The sequence below is a fragment of the Stegastes partitus genome, unplaced genomic scaffold, assembly GCF_000690725.1.
Source record: "Stegastes partitus isolate 25-593 unplaced genomic scaffold, Stegastes_partitus-1.0.2 Scaffold674, whole genome shotgun sequence".
NCBI classification, from domain to species: Eukaryota; Metazoa; Chordata; class Actinopteri; family Pomacentridae; genus Stegastes; species Stegastes partitus.
This window is the reverse complement of record NW_007578405.1, coordinates 248,091-266,688: the sequence shown is the minus strand read 5'-3', so window position 1 is coordinate 266,688 and position 18,598 is coordinate 248,091. Positions and strand designations below refer to the sequence as shown.

General features: G+C 40.3%; 1 protein-coding gene across 1 annotated transcript in view; it reads right to left on the bottom strand.

The window, feature by feature from the left end:
- Positions 1–18,598, bottom strand: part of neb (nebulin) — a 64,218-nt gene that overhangs the window by 23,820 nt on the left and 21,800 nt on the right. The window contains exons 36-93 of the mRNA XM_008290459.1: positions 18,485–18,592; positions 18,161–18,367; positions 17,916–18,020; positions 17,657–17,764; positions 17,385–17,537; positions 17,116–17,319; positions 16,909–17,013; positions 16,462–16,569; positions 16,059–16,370; positions 15,773–15,976; positions 15,566–15,670; positions 15,344–15,451; positions 14,912–15,223; positions 14,612–14,815; positions 14,275–14,379; positions 13,956–14,063; positions 13,490–13,801; positions 13,015–13,218; positions 12,801–12,905; positions 12,586–12,693; positions 12,199–12,510; positions 11,982–12,086; positions 11,758–11,856; positions 11,520–11,621; positions 11,280–11,387; positions 10,886–11,197; positions 10,677–10,781; positions 10,457–10,561; positions 10,256–10,360; positions 10,056–10,163; positions 9,844–9,954; positions 9,307–9,504; positions 8,866–8,970; positions 8,662–8,766; positions 8,468–8,572; positions 8,244–8,351; positions 8,013–8,126; positions 7,667–7,864; positions 7,199–7,303; positions 7,010–7,114; positions 6,794–6,901; positions 6,284–6,391; positions 6,084–6,191; positions 5,864–5,968; positions 5,640–5,744; positions 5,461–5,559; positions 5,252–5,356; positions 5,007–5,111; positions 4,811–4,915; positions 4,510–4,614; positions 4,028–4,132; positions 3,815–3,919; positions 3,231–3,335; positions 2,913–3,017; positions 2,476–2,577; positions 508–609; positions 288–395; positions 62–166 (exon numbers count right to left, since the gene is read on the bottom strand). Of these exons, the coding sequence (XP_008288681.1) occupies positions 62–166; positions 288–395; positions 508–609; positions 2,476–2,577; positions 2,913–3,017; positions 3,231–3,335; positions 3,815–3,919; positions 4,028–4,132; positions 4,510–4,614; positions 4,811–4,915; positions 5,007–5,111; positions 5,252–5,356; positions 5,461–5,559; positions 5,640–5,744; positions 5,864–5,968; positions 6,084–6,191; positions 6,284–6,391; positions 6,794–6,901; positions 7,010–7,114; positions 7,199–7,303; positions 7,667–7,864; positions 8,013–8,126; positions 8,244–8,351; positions 8,468–8,572; positions 8,662–8,766; positions 8,866–8,970; positions 9,307–9,504; positions 9,844–9,954; positions 10,056–10,163; positions 10,256–10,360; positions 10,457–10,561; positions 10,677–10,781; positions 10,886–11,197; positions 11,280–11,387; positions 11,520–11,621; positions 11,758–11,856; positions 11,982–12,086; positions 12,199–12,510; positions 12,586–12,693; positions 12,801–12,905; positions 13,015–13,218; positions 13,490–13,801; positions 13,956–14,063; positions 14,275–14,379; positions 14,612–14,815; positions 14,912–15,223; positions 15,344–15,451; positions 15,566–15,670; positions 15,773–15,976; positions 16,059–16,370; positions 16,462–16,569; positions 16,909–17,013; positions 17,116–17,319; positions 17,385–17,537; positions 17,657–17,764; positions 17,916–18,020; positions 18,161–18,367; positions 18,485–18,592 (7,890 nt within the window). The remainder of the gene's footprint in view (positions 1–61; positions 167–287; positions 396–507; positions 610–2,475; positions 2,578–2,912; positions 3,018–3,230; positions 3,336–3,814; positions 3,920–4,027; positions 4,133–4,509; positions 4,615–4,810; positions 4,916–5,006; positions 5,112–5,251; positions 5,357–5,460; positions 5,560–5,639; positions 5,745–5,863; positions 5,969–6,083; positions 6,192–6,283; positions 6,392–6,793; positions 6,902–7,009; positions 7,115–7,198; positions 7,304–7,666; positions 7,865–8,012; positions 8,127–8,243; positions 8,352–8,467; positions 8,573–8,661; positions 8,767–8,865; positions 8,971–9,306; positions 9,505–9,843; positions 9,955–10,055; positions 10,164–10,255; positions 10,361–10,456; positions 10,562–10,676; positions 10,782–10,885; positions 11,198–11,279; positions 11,388–11,519; positions 11,622–11,757; positions 11,857–11,981; positions 12,087–12,198; positions 12,511–12,585; positions 12,694–12,800; positions 12,906–13,014; positions 13,219–13,489; positions 13,802–13,955; positions 14,064–14,274; positions 14,380–14,611; positions 14,816–14,911; positions 15,224–15,343; positions 15,452–15,565; positions 15,671–15,772; positions 15,977–16,058; positions 16,371–16,461; positions 16,570–16,908; positions 17,014–17,115; positions 17,320–17,384; positions 17,538–17,656; positions 17,765–17,915; positions 18,021–18,160; positions 18,368–18,484; positions 18,593–18,598) is intronic.

Sequence of the window (18,598 nt, the reverse complement as noted above, 5' to 3'; positions counted from 1 at the left end):
GCTCCAGTTAAATAATGAACAGAAGGTGACATTTCTTAATAGTGTCACCGAAGATGCTTACATTGCTGATGTTCCTGTAGGCCTCCTTGGCGGCACGAATCTCATGAGCCTCAGGGTCCATGTTGATCTGGGCTTTGCTCTTCTCATACACCTCTTTGTACTTCAGCTGCAAGATGCATTAAAAAAACACAATCAAATACAAACAAGCATGTCATATTTTGGCTTCTTATTCCTCTGTAAAGAAAAAAAAAAGTGTTGGAAGTGCAGTCAGTCAGAGTGGGACCTACATTGCTGGTGATCTCCTTGACCTTCTTCATGTGGTTTTGGTGTGGAGTGTCATAAGGCAAGGTGTAACCCTTAGCCTTGGTCTTGTTGTACTCCATTTTGTAGATGATCTGAGGAAAAAAAACATCATCAAATAGTCAGGAGAAATTCAACACAAACCAAAATAAATAAAAACATCATAGAGGAATAGTGGATTTAATAAAGCAGCAAGACAAAACTTACATCACTGATCTTCTTGCTGCGCTTGTGGGTCTCATATTCGGGGGTCTCCAGGACAGAGGTGAACTTGTCTTTGGCACGTTCGTACTGCTCCCTGTACCTCCACTGATGGAGGATAACGTGTAAACGCAAGAAAGTTAGAATCCGCCGTAATGAAATTGCCACTGTAGTCAATTTTGTATGTGTATTCTGACAACTTGTCTTGCTTCTAATCTATGCATTAAATATAAAAAACATCCAAGAAAAGCTGGAAATATATTCTAAAAAAGACACATTGTAGTCAATCTAGATGATTTAGATAAGCTGACTTTAACTACTTACATTCTGTTTTTACATAATGAAGCTAATGTGTAAGAACGATTTAACCATTTTCTTTTTGTTCTTGTTTTTCTTGGATAGTTCCTTTAACAGTATCAGAGCAAAGTCAGAAACAGTGAACTAGCATGCAGTGTGTGACCTGTCACTACTTAGAAATACTACAGGATGTGTAGTGAGTGAAGTGGTGTCATGGAAAAGTTTAGAAAAACATGCTTCATGAAACACATGCAAACATAGAGAGAGTTATTTTTCCAGGTGAAAATGAAGACAAGGACATATGTTACCTGCAGTGCCCACATGGTTCTTGGAGACCAGCAATCCAACTTATTCTATTTACTGCTTATCGAATCTGAGGCTGATATAATAACAGTGTTGCTTCAATAAAGAAAATGTGTACACTTGAAAAAACTGTGAAAGTGTTTGTTTTTTTGTTTTTTTAAATATTGCCTTTGGCCCTTTAATTGAGATTTAAAAAAAAAAAAAAAAAAAAAAAAAAAAAAAAAAAAAAGTCTAAAAACTAAAAACTTGCTTTCTAGGCTTTAAGAAATGTAAAAAAAAAAAAAAAAAAAGTCTAAAAACTAAAAACTTGCTTTCTAGGCTTTAAGAAATGTCTAACTATACAACAGGTGACTAACGCACAGATAAACAATGCCTGCAAAAGCATCAATTCCTGCAATTTGCTGCATTTTGGACACGTTTCTGTATGCAAATGGGCAAATACTGCACCACATTTTGAGATGAGTTAAAGTTTCAGTGATCAAGGAATCATGAAGAGAAGTGAATAAGTGATGGAGTGATTAGCACATGGAATTTATGGAAGTTAAAATCACTTTTAAGTGGACTTAATGGATGGAAAGGGGATGAGTATCTGATGTGATCCGACCTTGTCCATAAACAGTAAAGAGCAGGGAGAAAATCACCGCCAATTATGACCAAAAACTACACAGGGGCTGTTTTTCTCGTCTGTTTGTGGACAGGGATCAGAATCACCACAGTTCACTGCTTTCTGGCTGTTTACCTTACTGCCCATAGTGGACTGGTAAAGGGCTGTGAGGATGTCAGGGCGGAGTAGCTCATTGCAGCCACTCCGTAGTAGATCCTTTGCTCTGGATTTATACATTCCCTGTCCACACACAACAACAACAACAACAAACACACACAGCATGCCAAAATTGAGGATATGAACGTAAAACAGCAGTAACACTGGGAGGACTGGAGGAGAACTCCGGAGATCCAAGTGCGACGATGGAGCTGTTTGTCTTTATCTGTGCCCCAGAGTTACAAATGATCATCTTTAATTATGATAAATTTGAAAAATCAGAAGATCTGTTTGGACATATTAAGTGGAATTGAATAAATCTTTAATATGTCTTTCTGATGGAACAGATAAAGAAGAATCATGCTCACTCAAGATAGCAATCTCGCTGCTATTTGAGTGGCGCTATTCACATGGACCTGTAAGAGATGAAAAGGGAGATAGACTAAAAGTAGAGATTGGTCTTCATTATGAAGGCACTATGACAGCCATGCGACGACCACCATCAGCAGGTCTGTCGACAACCTCATGCACCAGTGTCAGAGGTCTGGAGGCAACGGACTGGAGGTAGCAGCGGGCGAAACAGGCCGGTCGGTCAACACAACCAGGACGTTTACCTGGCTCATCTTCCTGTTTTCCCTGGCCAGCTGGTATCTAGGATCTTCTGTAGTAATGGTGAACTTATCCTTGGTCTTCTCATAATTAGCTCTGTAGGCCCTCTGCTCAGAATGTCAGAAGGTGGTTAAAAACAAATGTCCAGAAAAAGCAGCGCCCTTCTCATGTGATTAAACTTTTCAGGGAAGAAAGGAGGTTTAAAACAAGCTGATATGAAGATAAATTCACACATTTAAAACACTTTATGGCTACACAAAACAGAAACAAAAGACAAAATAAAGCAATACATATTTTACCTTCACACTGAGAGTCCGATAGAGATGCAAAAACATAGAATTGTAGTTAATAATTTCACAGTCTGCTTTACAAATAGGATTCAACAAACTAATTACATCGATTTTTTAATAACTGTATTTGGTTAAAGAATGAAGGAACTCACATCGTTGATGAGAATGGAGGCATTCTTGGCAGCCTGGAAGAATGGAGTGTCGCAAGTATACTTGAAGTTGGCTCTGTTCTTCTCAAAGGAAGTTTTGTACAGTCTCTGTTAGCAAAAACACATAGAACACAACATCAAAGATTGAAATAAGATGAATAGACTACAATAAAAAAAACTTACTTGCAACAAGAAGGTGTGATATAAAAGGCAATATATGGTATTTATTGAGTAAGAAATAAACAAATAAGCACTTTGACAAGATTTTAAAATATTACTGACATTATAAATAGTAAATTATGAACTAAATTGATAGTTCACCTCACTGTACAGCTGCTTGTTCCTCTCAGCCTGCACCAGCTCAGGTGTGTCCCACACAAAGCAGCCGATACCCTTCAGCCACTCCAGGTCCTCCTTGTACTTGACCTAAAACGAGATACATAGACATATTTCACTCTGGTGCATCATCGAAACATTTAATCCATGCATGATGAATATTTGGTGCAAAGTCAACTTCTCTCAAAATACACAAATCTGTGCAATGTCAGTACTTCTTATGACAGTGTTTTTAGTTATAGAAGAATCTGCACAATACTATAATACATAAATAAGTGCAATGTTGTTGTTTTATTATACCCATCCAGAGAAATCTGTGCAGTATCTGAATATTCACATATGTAAAAATCATCATCAAAATGTGTTGTTTATTGTTACTTCCTACTGATGTTCTCTACATGTTTGCTTGATTCCTTTTTGTAGCTGGAACACTGCAATTGTTCTTACTGTGAGATTAATAAAGGCTTATCTTATCTTAATTTATATAGTATGTCAATGATAATATATATCCTTCTATCTACTGTGAATATTTTAACATGCGGTGTATAATTTAAGTCACGATTACTTACGTTGCTGACGTTATCGTTGACAATTCTGCTGAAGAAGAACTCAGGACGGTCTGGGATGGACTTCCATGTACCCAGACTGTTAATGTACTTTTCCCTGTATTTAACCTGAGGTAAAGAGATGCAGAGAGAGACAGTAAATGAGATGAAAGAGCTCAAATAAAAGTTATGTATATTTTAAGTGTAAAAATGAAGCAGCTAATTTCATTTGCTGACCTCGCTGATGTCGTCAGTGACTCTGCGGTGGTAGGTGATGTCCAGAGCATCCTTGACTGTGCGGTAGTGGCCCTTGGAAAGCTCAAATGTCTCCTTGTAACGCAGCTAAAGACATGAAATACAAAATGTGTCAGATGTTTATCAAACCCAAACAGAAGCAGCTGAATTTATTGCAGCATTTTTATATTGGTCATTATTATTCAAAGGCAAAAGCCAGATTTTTGCACTGGTTTTTACAAGTAGTGTGTCGTGGAATGCTGGAAAGTTAGAATTAAAACAAGCAAAACCAATATTTAGACCATCATAGGCAACAGAAATTCACCATAAGCTAATGAAATTCTTTAAATGTAGCCAATTTCTACTGCTTTAAAATCTATTGAGCAACACTGACCAGTAATACCAAAATTTCACTTAAAGTCCTAAAATAATTTGATATAGCCTCAGCCTCAGATTTCCTGGGGTTATTTAATGAGCATACTCACATCACTGGACTGGAGGTAGGCTTTCTTGGAACGGATCAGGATAGGTGTATCAGCAATGGCAGTGTACCTGTGCTTCATCTTCTCATACTGCTCCTTGTATTTGTTCTGAGGAAAGGAAAAATTTATGCAATACATCAGTCATTCAAATTCTGTAGCAGAAAGTATGATGCTTAATGTCATTGAATAAAAATACAAATTATTATTTAACCTGAATTCTACAGAGGTGAGAGATAATAAAGGTAGCCTCTGATAAACAGCAACAAAACCCAACAACGAAATAATATTGAAAGGGAAGACTTACATCACTGCAGACCACTTTCATTTTTCTGGCATGGCCGATATTTGGAGTGTCAATTTCTGGCGTGAAATGAGCTCTCTCCTTTGCAGCCAGATCTGTGTACATGTACTATAAATAAAAGGACAAAACAATGATTTGATCAGCAGGAAAGATACACACATACAATGCATCCAGTCATCAGTGCTGTGGTTGAGCTTGCCTTGTTAGTCAGCTGCTGGGCCCACTTGGCTCTCAGAATCTCCACAGAGTCCACAGTGGTGGTAACCTTAGCCATCTCCTCCTTGCTCTGGGCTTTGTAGACGCGCTAAAACGAAAGGAGCGAAAGTCAAAGAGCAAGTCAAACTCTAAATCAAATCGTTTGCAATATTTGTTTTCTGTGTGCTATTTAAATCATGTGAAGCCACACATATAAAGTCATGAAGTGCGTCTTGGAGAACAACTCACGCCGCTCATGTGTGTCTTCAACTCAGTCACCCGATTGTACTCGGGTGTGTCCAGGACCACGGTGAAGTTAGAAAGGTTCTTCTTAGCATCCACTGGGTAGTTCACCTTCACGGTAAAAGCAAAAAAACAAAACAGGTCAAACAATTGCCACTAGACAAGCTCCAGTGAGAATGAAAAGGAAGGATGTGATATAAACGGATATTCCATACCCTCTGCTTGGTGATGTTGCGGACATGGACCATCTCTGGGGTGTCGTACAAGAAGCAGCCGAGGCCTCTCAGCCACATCAGATCCTCTTTGTATTTCAGCTAAAAACACAAAATGATTTTAACCAACTTTTTCTAACTAAAGTAGATCTGCTTCAAACTTGTGAATGTTCTCTCCATACCTCACTGGTGATCTCATTGACGTGGTAACAGTGCATGAGCTCGGGCGTAATGGGCATAGAGATCAGCTGGCCCTTGGTACTGTTGTATTTCTCTTTGTAGCACAACTAGGATAAGAGAAGAACAAAAAGGTGGCATAAATAGCAAATAATTTTCAACTCCATAAAGCAGCATAAACAAAAACAGCAACATGAAGGCCATAAACAGCGTGTAAATAGTTCCCTACATTGCTGAGGTGCTCCTGGTTCATCTTGACTTGTCTGATATCAGGGGTGTCGTAGGTTGTGTGGATCTTGTCCTTTTGTTTCTGGTAGACCTCACGATACAGACGCTGGGGAAGCAAGCATATATGAGATTGTATCAGCCAGTAAAAGTATCACAAGGTAATTCAAACATACAATATTACCGATGTCTGGGTCAACAAAGTTAGATGTGTGTTTTCTTACCTCATTGGTGATCTTGTTGGCTTTCCTAATATTGACAAAGTTGACACCCTCTGGATGAAGAGTGTAGGCCTTAGCCTTCATCATTTCATAGGCCTCCTTGTATTTCACCTACACGGACAAAAGCAATAAAGTGTGATCCAGTAAAAATTGCTGTCAAAAGTATGGGATATACAAACTTTTCAAGACTGTGAAAGACTTACGTTGCTGGCGACAACGCTGTTCATCTTAGCCTGCTTGATGAGCGGGGTGTCGCTGGGCAGCGAGTAACCAGTGGGCATGAAGTGCTTGTTGCCCTCCTTGTACCAGTTCTGGGAGAAGCCAACACAACAGGGTGAGATGGTTCGCTTGTCAGCTTGAAAAACACATGTACCACTAGATGTGCAGAAATACACTTATGGAAAATTAGGCCAAACTGTCACTCTTAAAAAACAGACTGAAACTCCTAAAAAAAAAAAAGTGCATAAATTGTTTTAAACGTATTTTTCTTCTAATTGTCAACATATTAGTCACAAGTGACCAGTAGGAATTCAAATTATGAATAATCTTTAGAGACACAGTGGGGTTACTTAGCATGAATAATACGTTGTATATTTGTGTCGGGTGCTCCTTCCTGCCACAATTCGTGACATTTTTACAGCATCAATACTGTATATATGTATGGCGATAATTCCTAAACAAGTACGCTGAGTATTACAGGAATATCATCTTACATCACTCTGGATGTAGTTGGCCATGCGAGCTCTTTCTGTCTCAATGGTAACAGCAGGAGAGGTGTTGGTGCCCTTGACATTGGCGTTGTAGTCATAGCGGTAGTGAAGCTGGAAAAAGAGAAGAAAAACAATGAGCTGTATAGTGTTGTTCTTGTTTGTATTGAATTATATTAGGAAAAAATAAAATAAAATAAAATAAAAAAAACAGTCACTTACATCACTCAGGTTCTGAGCGTTCTGCTTGGCTGTCTCATACACTGGAGTGTCTGTCACCACAGAATACTCTTTGAAAGATTCGACACCTTTGGCTCTGTACTTGTTCTGAAATAAAAACACAGCAGTCAGCATTGCTTCCGATTATGAATATGAATGAACAGTGGAAAGTCATTTGCTTGGTGGACTAACCTCACTCTGGAGGTTGCCAGCGTGCTTGACACGCAGGATCTCTGGAGTGTCCCAGGCATAGCAGCCGATACCCTTCAGCCAGTTCAGATCATCCTTGTAGAAGATCTGGGGAGAAAATACACAAGTTAAGTGAATTTTGTGTTTACATTAGATTTGTTTGTAACGTGACAGTTTTGGGGATTGAAAAAGTATGGACATTCCATGAGCTGGAACAAAATCCTAGAGCAGCAACAATTTTATTAAAAACTTTTTGCAACCATTTGCAGATAAAGCACAAGTTTTTCTGTTAAAATATGAGATTATCTCACACCGTATAAGATAAAAAATGATACACTGATTGATATCAGATCTTTAAATATAATATAGCAGACAAAATGTACAGAAGAATGTCGCTCTAACTTTGTATGTGTAGCTGCTGTGGCTATTCAGTAACTAGCATAGAATACCAAGGTGAGGAGTTTTACTCACGTCACTGAGCTGCTCGTTGACTTTGCGTGCTTGGACATACATCTGCATGTCAGGCATGCACATCCACTGGTGCAGATATTTGCGGTAGTTGATGCCGCTGACGGTGGACTGGGTATTGCGTGCAGACAGGATCTCCAGCATGTCTGGAGGGATGTGGTTCTTGGCCTTGGTCTTCTCATAGTCCTCTTTGTACAGACGCTGTAAAGACGGACAGCAGGTGGTTCTTTCAGTTCTTGCATCATGTTTGCACCATGAATCAGATGCATGTTACAGTGCAGTGCAGTGCCTTCTCATGAGAAGAAATGCAGACTGGGCAAGAAAAAGTGGCAAAAGATATTCAACTTACATCGAGAACCAGCTTTCCAGCTTTGACGCAACGAGCAGTGGCAGGATCGTCCTCAAGTGACTTGGGAAGACTGTAGAGGGATTTGAACTTCTCATAATCCTCCTTGTACTTCACCTAAAGGGGCAAGTAGATTTAGGTTGTCTTTCAGAGGTCAAAAGTCAAACTCAGATGTGAAAAAAAACCCAGTCGACTAAAAATATGGAATGAAATCAACAAAAGTCTTGAACTTACGCCACTGAGAACAACCCTTTGGTTTTTGGCGTGCTGCAAGGCGTGGGAGTCATGGGGAATCTGGTAGCCCTTTGCTTTGATTTTGTCCCAGGCAGAAGTGTAGTTTTTCTGTTGACAGAAAAGCCAGGATATAATCATTAATGCGTTGTTAGGTTTAAAAAAAAAATGCCACTCATAAGTTTTGTCACTGAATTAAAGACAGCAGTATTTATCACTTCACTTACGTTGCTGAAGAAGTGTTTGAAGTTGTGGCATCTGGCATAATCGTAGGTGTCCAGAACAGTGGTGTACAAGTGCTTCTCCTTATGATACGCCTCCCTGTAGTTGAGCTGTTAAAGACAATTGTTTAATTAATGCACTCAGTAATGGTTTTTAAACTTAAACACTATTTATGTTCTTTTCAATGCAGCTCACTCACATCACTGGCCCAGGTGTGACCCAGGACGGCAGTCACATAAACTGGGGTGTCCGTCACAATGGAGTAATTGTTGAATTCTTTCTTGGCCTCGTCTCTGTATTTGAGCTATATGGGAACATCAACACAAGTAAATTTATAAAATGAACTTTCAATAAAACATACATTATGTATAACCTTTCTGTGATCTTTTGTGTTATTGCTCACATCACTCTGCAGCTCGTAGGACTTCTTGGCGCGCACAATCTCCGGTGTGTCCCAGACATAGCAACCGATACCCTTCATCCAGTTCAGGTCATCCTTGTAGAACACCTATCATAACAACAGCAAAAAGCACAAAGTTACAGATTATTCTATTATTGTATATCCTGCATATTTAATTGATAATTAACTTGGAATAGAGTTTCTTGTCATAAAAACTGTAGTAACAAAAACATTCTCACCTAATGAGAGCAACTTTAAAATAACTTATATCACAATAGCCCTCACTTTTAAAAGGCCTTAATTAAGAGAAAAAATATAAGCCAACCATATATCGCACATATAAAGACAGTCAAACTGAGTACACTGCTTCAAATTTCAAAGCTGTTGAGGAGTTGTAGTTCAGTCGACTGCAGGGAGCAGAATGTGCAAAGAAAAGGGACCTACATCACTGAGAATCTCATTGGTCTTGCGGGCACGAATGGCGTCCTCCTGCTCAGGATGGCAGGTCCACTGGTGCAGGTAGGTGCGGTAAAGGACATCGCTCAGCATGTCCTGGCACCGCTTAGCAACCTGGTTAGCGATGATGTCGGGTGGGAGATGGCACTTGGTCTTGTTTTGATGATAGTCCTTCTGGTAGAGCCTCTGCAAAAAGCATTTAAATCATAGAAAGCTATGGATTAACAACACGACACAGATCTAGATGAAATGCAGAGGATGTTAAATCCTAATCTCAGTCATAAAGGCAATGTAAATGATTAAAAATGCAACATGAGTAAAATTAGCTTTGCAGCCTCTGGTCTTTACGAGTAAATGCAACCTTCTGACTGAAAACCATCATTCTCTTGCATCTAGATTTTAAAAGCATTATTTGTTAATAATCACTAGAATTCTAGATATTTTGCAGTTGTATAGCAAATTGCTGAAGTATTTTAGTGTCTTAATACTGCTGAATAAATGGGAAAGCTATTATTGATATCTTACCAGGCCTTTGCCCTTCTCTTGCTCTCCACAGCGCATCACTTCAGGGAAGTCCACAAGAGTTCCAGCCATGTAGTGACCCTTGGCCAACTCGTGATTTTTATGGTACTTGGCCTGATTGGATTCACAATTTTAAAAAAGTGTTAGTTTTGTTTACATATTTATGTAAGAAAGAAAGCATTTGACACCATATGCACCAAGTGTGAGACACTCACGTCACTAACAATCTCCCTGCCCTTCTTGCCGGTGACCAGTGGGATGTATTCATGGTTTAGCTGGTAGCCTGTAGCCTTGGATTCGTCCCAAGTCTGCTTGTAGAGTTTCTGAAATTGCACAAAGCAGGCACAAAGGTTAAGAAGAATATTTGATATGCAATGAAAAAAAATTATTAATTAGCTAATTATTTTTACATTACCTCACTGATGATCTTAGCTGCCTCCCTGCTGTGGGCCAGCTGAGGAGTATCTTCTGAACCAATGTAATGACCCTTTTCTGCATTGAAGGCCTCTTTGTACTTCAGCTGTAGTAGAAAGAAAACATCAGAATTTAGATTTCATTACTGCTTCTTAACATGCTTTTTGAAGTTCAGCCGTTTTAAATGTAAGATTTTACATACATCACTGAGGTTGGCAGCATTAGTCTTTGCCAAAACGATCTCAGGGCGGTCCACGATCAGGGTGAAGCCTGCAAAGGCTTCTTTGGCACCCTTCTTGTAAAGCCTCTGCAAATACAATTACAGGATCAAGTTAAAACACAATGTGCTGATACCAAAATGAGTAAAATGTTATAAAAGAGACAGCAAAATCCAAAGGGAGAATGCAGTACAATAAACATACCTCATTGAGAATCTCCTGGGCCTTCTTGACCTTGACGTGATCAACAGAGTCGGCTGCCACCCAGCCACATCCACGGAGCCATTCCAGGTCAGCCTTATATACATTCTGTAAACAGAAACCGAGACATGTATCAGCTAGGAAGTTAAGACAGATGCTTCTGTCAGTTTATTGTGTGAGTGTGATTAATAAGTCCTTGTTTGTTTGCTTACGTCACTTTGAAGATCATAGGCTTTGCGGGCCTGGATGACATCGTTCTGGTCCGGCAGACAAGTCCACTGGTGCAGGCGAGTTCTATAGTTGTCATCATTGACTTGGATCTGGCATTTCTTGGCCAGTTCAAACTGCAGCATGTCCACTGGCAGGTTGAACTTGGTCTTAGACTGGTTGAAGTCCTTCTTGTACAGAGCGTCACTGGCAATCCTGGCTGAGTTCAGAGCCAGCATAATCAGAGGGTCTTCCTCTACGTTGCGGGCACCAATGTGGTGACCGACCTGCTTGCGGTATGACTCCAGGTACTTATGCTACAGAACAGACAATAAAATAGAGTTAAATCAATAATAATTTGAATGGGTTTTTCAGATGCAAGTTTGCCCGACTACTTACATTACTTTGCACTTTACTCGTAAGGATGCACTGCTTGATGGGTACAGCGTCTCCAGGCATAAAATACCCTGTAGCTTTGACCTTGTTCCAGCCTTCGGTGTACAGTTTCTATAAGAGATTAAATAGTTATTACAGGTTTCTCATAATTTCAGAATTTCAGCTAATTATAAGACAGGATATAAGAAAGTATTTTTGAATTGAAATATGTCGCAAACACCACCCATTAGGAGTCAGTCTCACCGGGTGAACGTTCTTAGCCGCTTCCCTAGCTGAGGCAAGAGTTGGAGTGTCGGTCAGTGTGTATTTGGTCTTGTCCTGGTGCCAGGCCTCACGATATTTGGCCTGAGCAGAAAGAAAGAACAAAAATGAGCCACTATTAACAACTAAAATCTGCCAGTGAGCCCTTTCCCACCAAGTGGTTCACCTGAAGACGGAACTTAAAACATCCAAATAGGATCTTAATAACAGTCATCCTCACCTCATTCAGGACTTCAGCAGCATTTTTGGCACAGAGAATGTCAACTCTGTCAGTTGGAACTGTGTATTTCTGTTCATCCAACTTCACACGGTAGCCTCTCTATGAAAACAGCAAGAAAGACATGTAAGAAAAATAATTCTGAGATTAACTGACCCAACGCGTACATTTCCTTAATATTTTCAAGTGTGTGTGGAAGTGTGAGGTTCGTCAGGTGTCAAACTTACATCAGCCAGGACCTTCTGAGCATTCTTCACCTTCATAACTTCCACACTCTCATGTGGCATCCATCCACATCCACGTAGCCACTCCAAATCAGCTTTGTACACAGCCTAAGGAAAAAAAGCAGGCAAATTTATTCATGTATTTACAAGGCATGTAAATATCAGATACAGATATGTGTATGTGAAGGAATACTATCCATGAGCACCAACATAAACCTACATCGCTCTGGAGATCGTAGGCCTTTCTGGCTTGCACCACGTCATTAGAATCTGGCAGACAAGTCCACTGATGCAAATAGGTTCTGTAGTTGAAGTCATTGACTTGGATCTGGCATTTCTTGGCCAGCTCAAGTGTCAGCATGTCCACTGGCAGGTTGAACTTGGTCTTGGACTTGTTGAAGTCCTTCTTGTACAGAGCATCACTAGCGATCTTGGCTGAGTTCAGAGCCAGCATAATCAGAGGGTCTTCCTCTACGTTGCGGGCACCAATGTGGTGACCAACCTGCTTGCGGTATCCTGTTTTGTACTTGTACTAAAGAGAAGAGGCAAAAGGTTAATGAAAATTTAGCAAGTCGACCAATTATTAATGTCAGAATTTGTTCCTTACATCACTGATTATATCTCTGGAAGCTCTGGCCTTCAGCACAGAGATAGCATCCTCCTTGATATGGTAGCCTTTGGCCTTCTGGTCATCCCATGCCTTTGTGTACAGTTTCTGCACAGTACAAGAAAGAGGACTAAATAAATACCCTTCAACAAATGAGATATTCATTTACATTTATGGACAGAACTGGAGCAGAGCTTGTAATAATACAAACTTACATTGCTGATAGCAACAGCATTGGCCTTGGACAGTACAACGGAGGGGATGTCAGATGGCAGGTGAATGGTGAGCTTGTCTTTATCCCAGACCTCCCTATATTTCCACTGTCAGAAGGAAAAGAAGAATATTAACGTCTTTTATTTTGATGCACTCATTCACAAAGATATTTGTACAAAACATTTCATGTTAATTCACCAAAGAATTGTTACTCACATCACTGAGGTTGTCAGCATTCTGCTTGGACAAGACAATAGCCGGGAGGTCGACAACGCTGGTAAACTTGACAGTGCTCGGGTGCTGGCGGTACAGCCTTTCATTGAGAACAGTCTGGGCATTTCTAGCTTTGACAACATCCACAGAGTCCTGAGGTGACCAGCCGCATCCCTTCAGCCACTCCAGATCAGCTTTGTACACAGCCTGAAGAAAATATATCAGTTTTAACCCTAATAAATAAGGTTTTTCTTCTTGTACTTTTGAATTTTCCTGACTGCAGGATGTCCTAAAATGGATTTTCATTAAGGTGCATTGACAGATCTAAATTTGAAACTGTTAGGAAAAAAATAACTGCGATACAAACAGCAACATGTCTGATTTAACAGTAAAAACAAGCAGAGAACAAGAGGCTACAAATAAACCTCCCTTACTTCACCAGCTCTCCTCAAGCTCAGCAAATTTAAGGTGTACTTACATCACTCTGCAAGTCGTAGACCTTTCTGGCCTGGACCACATCATTGGAGTCTGGCAGGCATGTCCACTGGTGCAAATGAGTCCTGTAGTTAAAGTCATTCACTTGCTGCTGGCATTTCTTGGCCAATTCGATTGTCAGCATGTCCACTGGGAGGTTGTACTTGGTCTTGGTCTTGTTGAAGTCCTTCTTATAGATATTGTCGCTGGAGATCTTGGCTGCATTAGCAGCCAACATAATCAGCGGGTCGTCATTGACGCTGAGTGCACCGATATGATGGCCACACTGCTTGCGGAAACCAGCCTTGTATTTGTACTGATCGTGGGGATGGAGATGTTTCAATTAGTTTCATAATACACTCAGCAACTTACATAATACTACTAAATAAGAAAATTAGCAAAGAAATTTAGCTTGCAAAAAAAAAAGTGAAGGAAATATGAAAATGTTAAACAGTGGGACACAAACTTACATCACTGACGATGTCTCGGGACATCCTGGCTGCCAAAACAGAAATTGCATCTTTGGGAAGGTGGTAGCCCTTGTTGATGGTGTCCATGAAGCCTTCACGATAATATTTCTAGGGAAACAAGAGTGATGCTGTTAGCATATCATCTACACCGTATTCTACAGACCACAACCTAAAGTACAGTACCTACAGTATAGAGACAGTTCTCTTCATGTGAGAATTTATTAAGAAACATGGTTAACGATGACTAATAAGATTTATTAGGTATTATAAGATTTATCTTCATTAGTTTATACAGCAATGTGAAGAGACACTGCATTACCAGACTGGTGTTGAGTTTGTTCTGCTTGGCCAGGACGATCTCTGGGGTATCAGGCATGACGTGGAGGTTGACTTTATCTTTCTCCCAGGCAGAAATGTAAGCTTTCTGTAAAGAACAGATATTCACATATTTAATACATTAAGAAGGGATCCTTTCTGAGTCTTCGAACATTACTTTAAAAAAAAAAAAAGAGAGATCTTTTTAAGTCATTCTTTTCATTGTTAACAAAAAATAAAAGATAAAAATGTACTGACACATTTTGCCAGAGGTTTGGCATAATACTTTCAGAGCCCCAGAACATTTTGAAATAAGAGTAAAAAAGAAGTGCTATCTGTACCTTGTCCATGATCTGGGCATTGGCCAGAGCGAGGGCATATGGCATGTCACTTGTCTTGGCAGTGAACTTGAAGTTGCTGGGATGTTGACGGTACTTCCGATCACTCAGAATCTCTGCAGCTTTTTTGGCTTTCTCCACTTCAAGCGAACCAATTGGCACCCATCCCATTCCCTTGACCCATTCCATGTCAGCCTTGTACACGGCCTACAAACACGAGGAAAACAAGAGTCGCATTTAGTTTTTAAAAGAAAAATATACAAATGTTAAACAAATATATCATGAGAAACTCCTAATACTTACATCACTCTGCAGGTCATAAGCCTTTCTGGCCTGGACCACATCGTTGGAGTCAGGCAGACAGGTCCAGTTGTGCAGATGAGTTCTGTAGTTGAAGTCATTGACTTGGATCTGGCATTTCTTGGCAAGTTCAAGATTCAGCATGTCGACGGGCAGGTTGAACTTGGTCTTGGACTTGTTGAAGTCCTTCTTGTACAGTGCATCACTGGCAATCTTGGCTGAGTTCAGAGCCAGTACAATAAGAGGGTCGTCATTGACGCTGAGGGCTCCAATGTGGTGGCCAACCTGCTTACGGTATCCTGCCTTGTACTTGTACTGTGGAGAAAGAAAGAGTTAAGTGACAGGTAACAACAAATATATAGGCACAAAGGGAAATAGGGAGAAGGCACAAAGGGAAATAGGGAGAAGAAAAACATTTAGTTATACGTTACATACGTCACTGATTATTTCTCTTCCATGTTTGGCAGCAATAACAGAGACAGCATCAGCCCTAAGGTCGTAGCCCTTTCTGAAGATCTTCTCAACGTCTTCCCTGTATTGTTTCTGGAAAAGAAAGGGAAATAGAATTGTAAATTAATATGAATTTCTAAGAATTAATTCTAAAATAAAACAGGAATGTACAAAACTAAATTAAGTTTAAAAATGGCAAAAGCGTACAATGCTGATGTTGTATGCATTAGCTTTGGACAGCAACAGCTCAGGCAGGTCAGGGGTCACGTGAGTCTTGATTTTATCAGCTTCCCAAGCAGCAATGTAGTTTCTCTGTGGTGAGAAAAAAGAAAAAGAAAAAAGAAAAAACAGAAATTAAATCATCAGCAAAAGACTGAACAGATGAGCAGAGAAATTAAAAGAGGAATATTATACCTTGTTGATGATCTCAGCATTTGATTTGGCCAAGACCATGGGCATGGCAGTCATGTCACTCTTATATTTGAAAGTGTGTGGTTGTTGCCTGTAGAGACGATCACTGAGGATTTTCCCAGCATGCTTGGCTTTTACCACATCCAGCGAACCAATGGGGACCCATCCTACGCCTACAATCTCATCCATGTCAGCTTTGTACACGGCCTAGGAGGAAAATCACATACATCAAAACATGTACGCATCTTTACATGGCATAATACACCAAATGTATTACAGATGGACTCACATCACTCTGGAGGTCATAAGCTTTCCTGGCCTGAACCACATCATTGGAGTCTGGAAGGCAAGTCCACTGGTGCAGGCGGGTGATGTAGTTAGCGTGATTGACCTGAATCTGGCATTTCTTGGCCAGCTCAAGACTCAACATGTCCACTGGCAGGTTGAACTTGGTCTTGGACTTGTTGAAGTCCTTCTTGTACAGAGCGTCACTGGCGATCTTGCCTGAGTTCAGAGCCAGCATAATCAGAGGGTCTTCCTCTACGTTGCGGGCACCAATGTGGTGACCGACCTGCTTGCGGTACCCTGTCTTGTACTTGTACTGATGAAATAAGAAAAAAATGTTTAATGTTACAACTACAACACCACTCACATCGTGGCAGTGATCATATCAACGGATAAATGGTACTCACATCACTGATGATGTCTCTGGAGGCCTTAGCACTCTTCACAGAGATGGCATCTGAAGGGAGGAAATAGCCTTTGCTGATGGTTTCCTCAAAACCTTGTCTGTATAGTTTCTGGAAAATAATACATATATGAATACTTTTAATTGCAATGACAAACAGAGATTACTTGTGCCACCTAACTGTTATATGGCCTAATTACGGGCTAATAAGGCCTGCAGTAAGGCCTAGAATCTCACCTGGCACTTCAAATAAGCACAATATATATAATTTCCTAGTGTGGTTAATAAGTACACACAACTGACAAAAACAGGAATTGAAATTCTATGGAAATTAGTGTAAACAGCTAAAAGATTGTCAATCCCTTAAGACAAGAGTCAGTCTTGCTGACGTAGGTATGTCAAACAAGGCAAGCTTCATCTTCAGATCATGTACAAAAGTAATTACACTCACCCTGCTCATGTTGATTGCATTTTGTTGCGAGAGGACGATCTCAGGAGTGTCAGGTTTAATGTGAAGCTGGGTCTTATCCTTCTCCCATGCCTCAACATAGAGACGCTGCAATGAAGCACAGATGATCACAGCGTTATTTGATGCTAATGACTAAAGAGATTACCAGAGTGAAATGGGTTTGCAAAGCAAGATAGCGATGAAGTCTACCTTGTTCATGGTCTGAGCGTTACCCTTTGCCAGCACAATATTCATGGCATCTGTGGGGCTCGTGAATGGAACAGTGCTGGGGTGCTGGCGGTATTTTCTCTCACTCAAAATCTGTCCGGCGTTCTTGGCTTTTTCCACTTCAACTGAGCCAATAGGGACCCAGCCCAGGCCCTGGAGCCACTTCAGGTCAGCTTTGTAGACAGCCTGTGAAGTACAGTATCACATGTTTTAATTTCTGATATACTTTGCAGCAAGAGCATAAAAAAAACAAANAGCTTGGACTTTTGGTAGTCCTTCTTATAGTTCTTGTCACTCTGCAACTTAGCCACTTCCATGTAGTGAACCAGCAGGGGATCGTCCTGGAGGCTACGGAAGCCAACGTGGTGGCCCCTGGCCTTCTCATACTCCTTTTTGTATTGCACCTGAAAAGAAAAGGAATTTGAAATAGTTATGTGTTTGCAATATATGGAATCAGGTACGTCAAAAAAAAGTTCTGAATACATTATATGCTAGTGATTTATTATATGCATTTATGACGTACGTTGCTGGCAATATGTCTGCCTTGCTTGGCATGCAAGATAGGAATAGCATCAGGCTTCATGTCATATCCCTTGGCAATATCTTCTAACCACTTGTGCTTGTAGTGGCTCTGCAAATAAAAAGGAAAGTGTTAGAACAATGTTTGGTACACAGATGACAGTGATATACACTTCAGGCAAGTCAGATTCTGTTGACTTGTATATTTGGCTGATCAAACATTGCTTAACTTTGATATTTAATCAAATCTTCTGTACACTAACCTCGCTAAGTGTCTGGGCATTGAATTTAGCCTGGAGGAACTCAGGGGCGTCAGCTGGCAGATTATAGGTGTGCACGAACTTCTCGCCAGAGGCCTTGTAGGAAGCCTAGTGGGAAGAAAAAAGAACAGTGATTTTTGAAAGGATACTTGTAAAAGAACGTTTGGTCTGATATGTATTAATACGTCAGCATATGTTAAGAGAGATGAAAGAATATTGCATCTTCTGTAACAAGAAGGCACTCTTACTTGGTCCATCTGCTTTGTGTTGGTCATAGCCAGAGTCATGTTCATGGCATCAGTCTTGCTTGTGAATTTGAAGTTGCTGGGATGCTGGCGGTAGCCTCTTTCATCCAGTGCAGCTTTAGCAGCTTTGGCTTTCTCAACATCCAGAGAACCAATAGGGACCCACCCTAGACCTTTGCAGTAGTTGCTGTAATCAGACTTGTAGACATTCTGTGGGTATACAGAGGAAAACACATGTGTAAAAGAGTTTAAAGGATATGTATATTGCGTTATATGTTATGCTAGCATTACACCATGGTAATATAAAAGTGAAAAATGAAAACATACATCACTCTGAATCTCCATCATGCTGCGACACAGCTGCAGGTGCATGTTGTCCGGAAGAAGGAAGAAGTTATGAGGGATCTTCCTGTATCCAGTCATAGTCTGAACAGTAGAGGC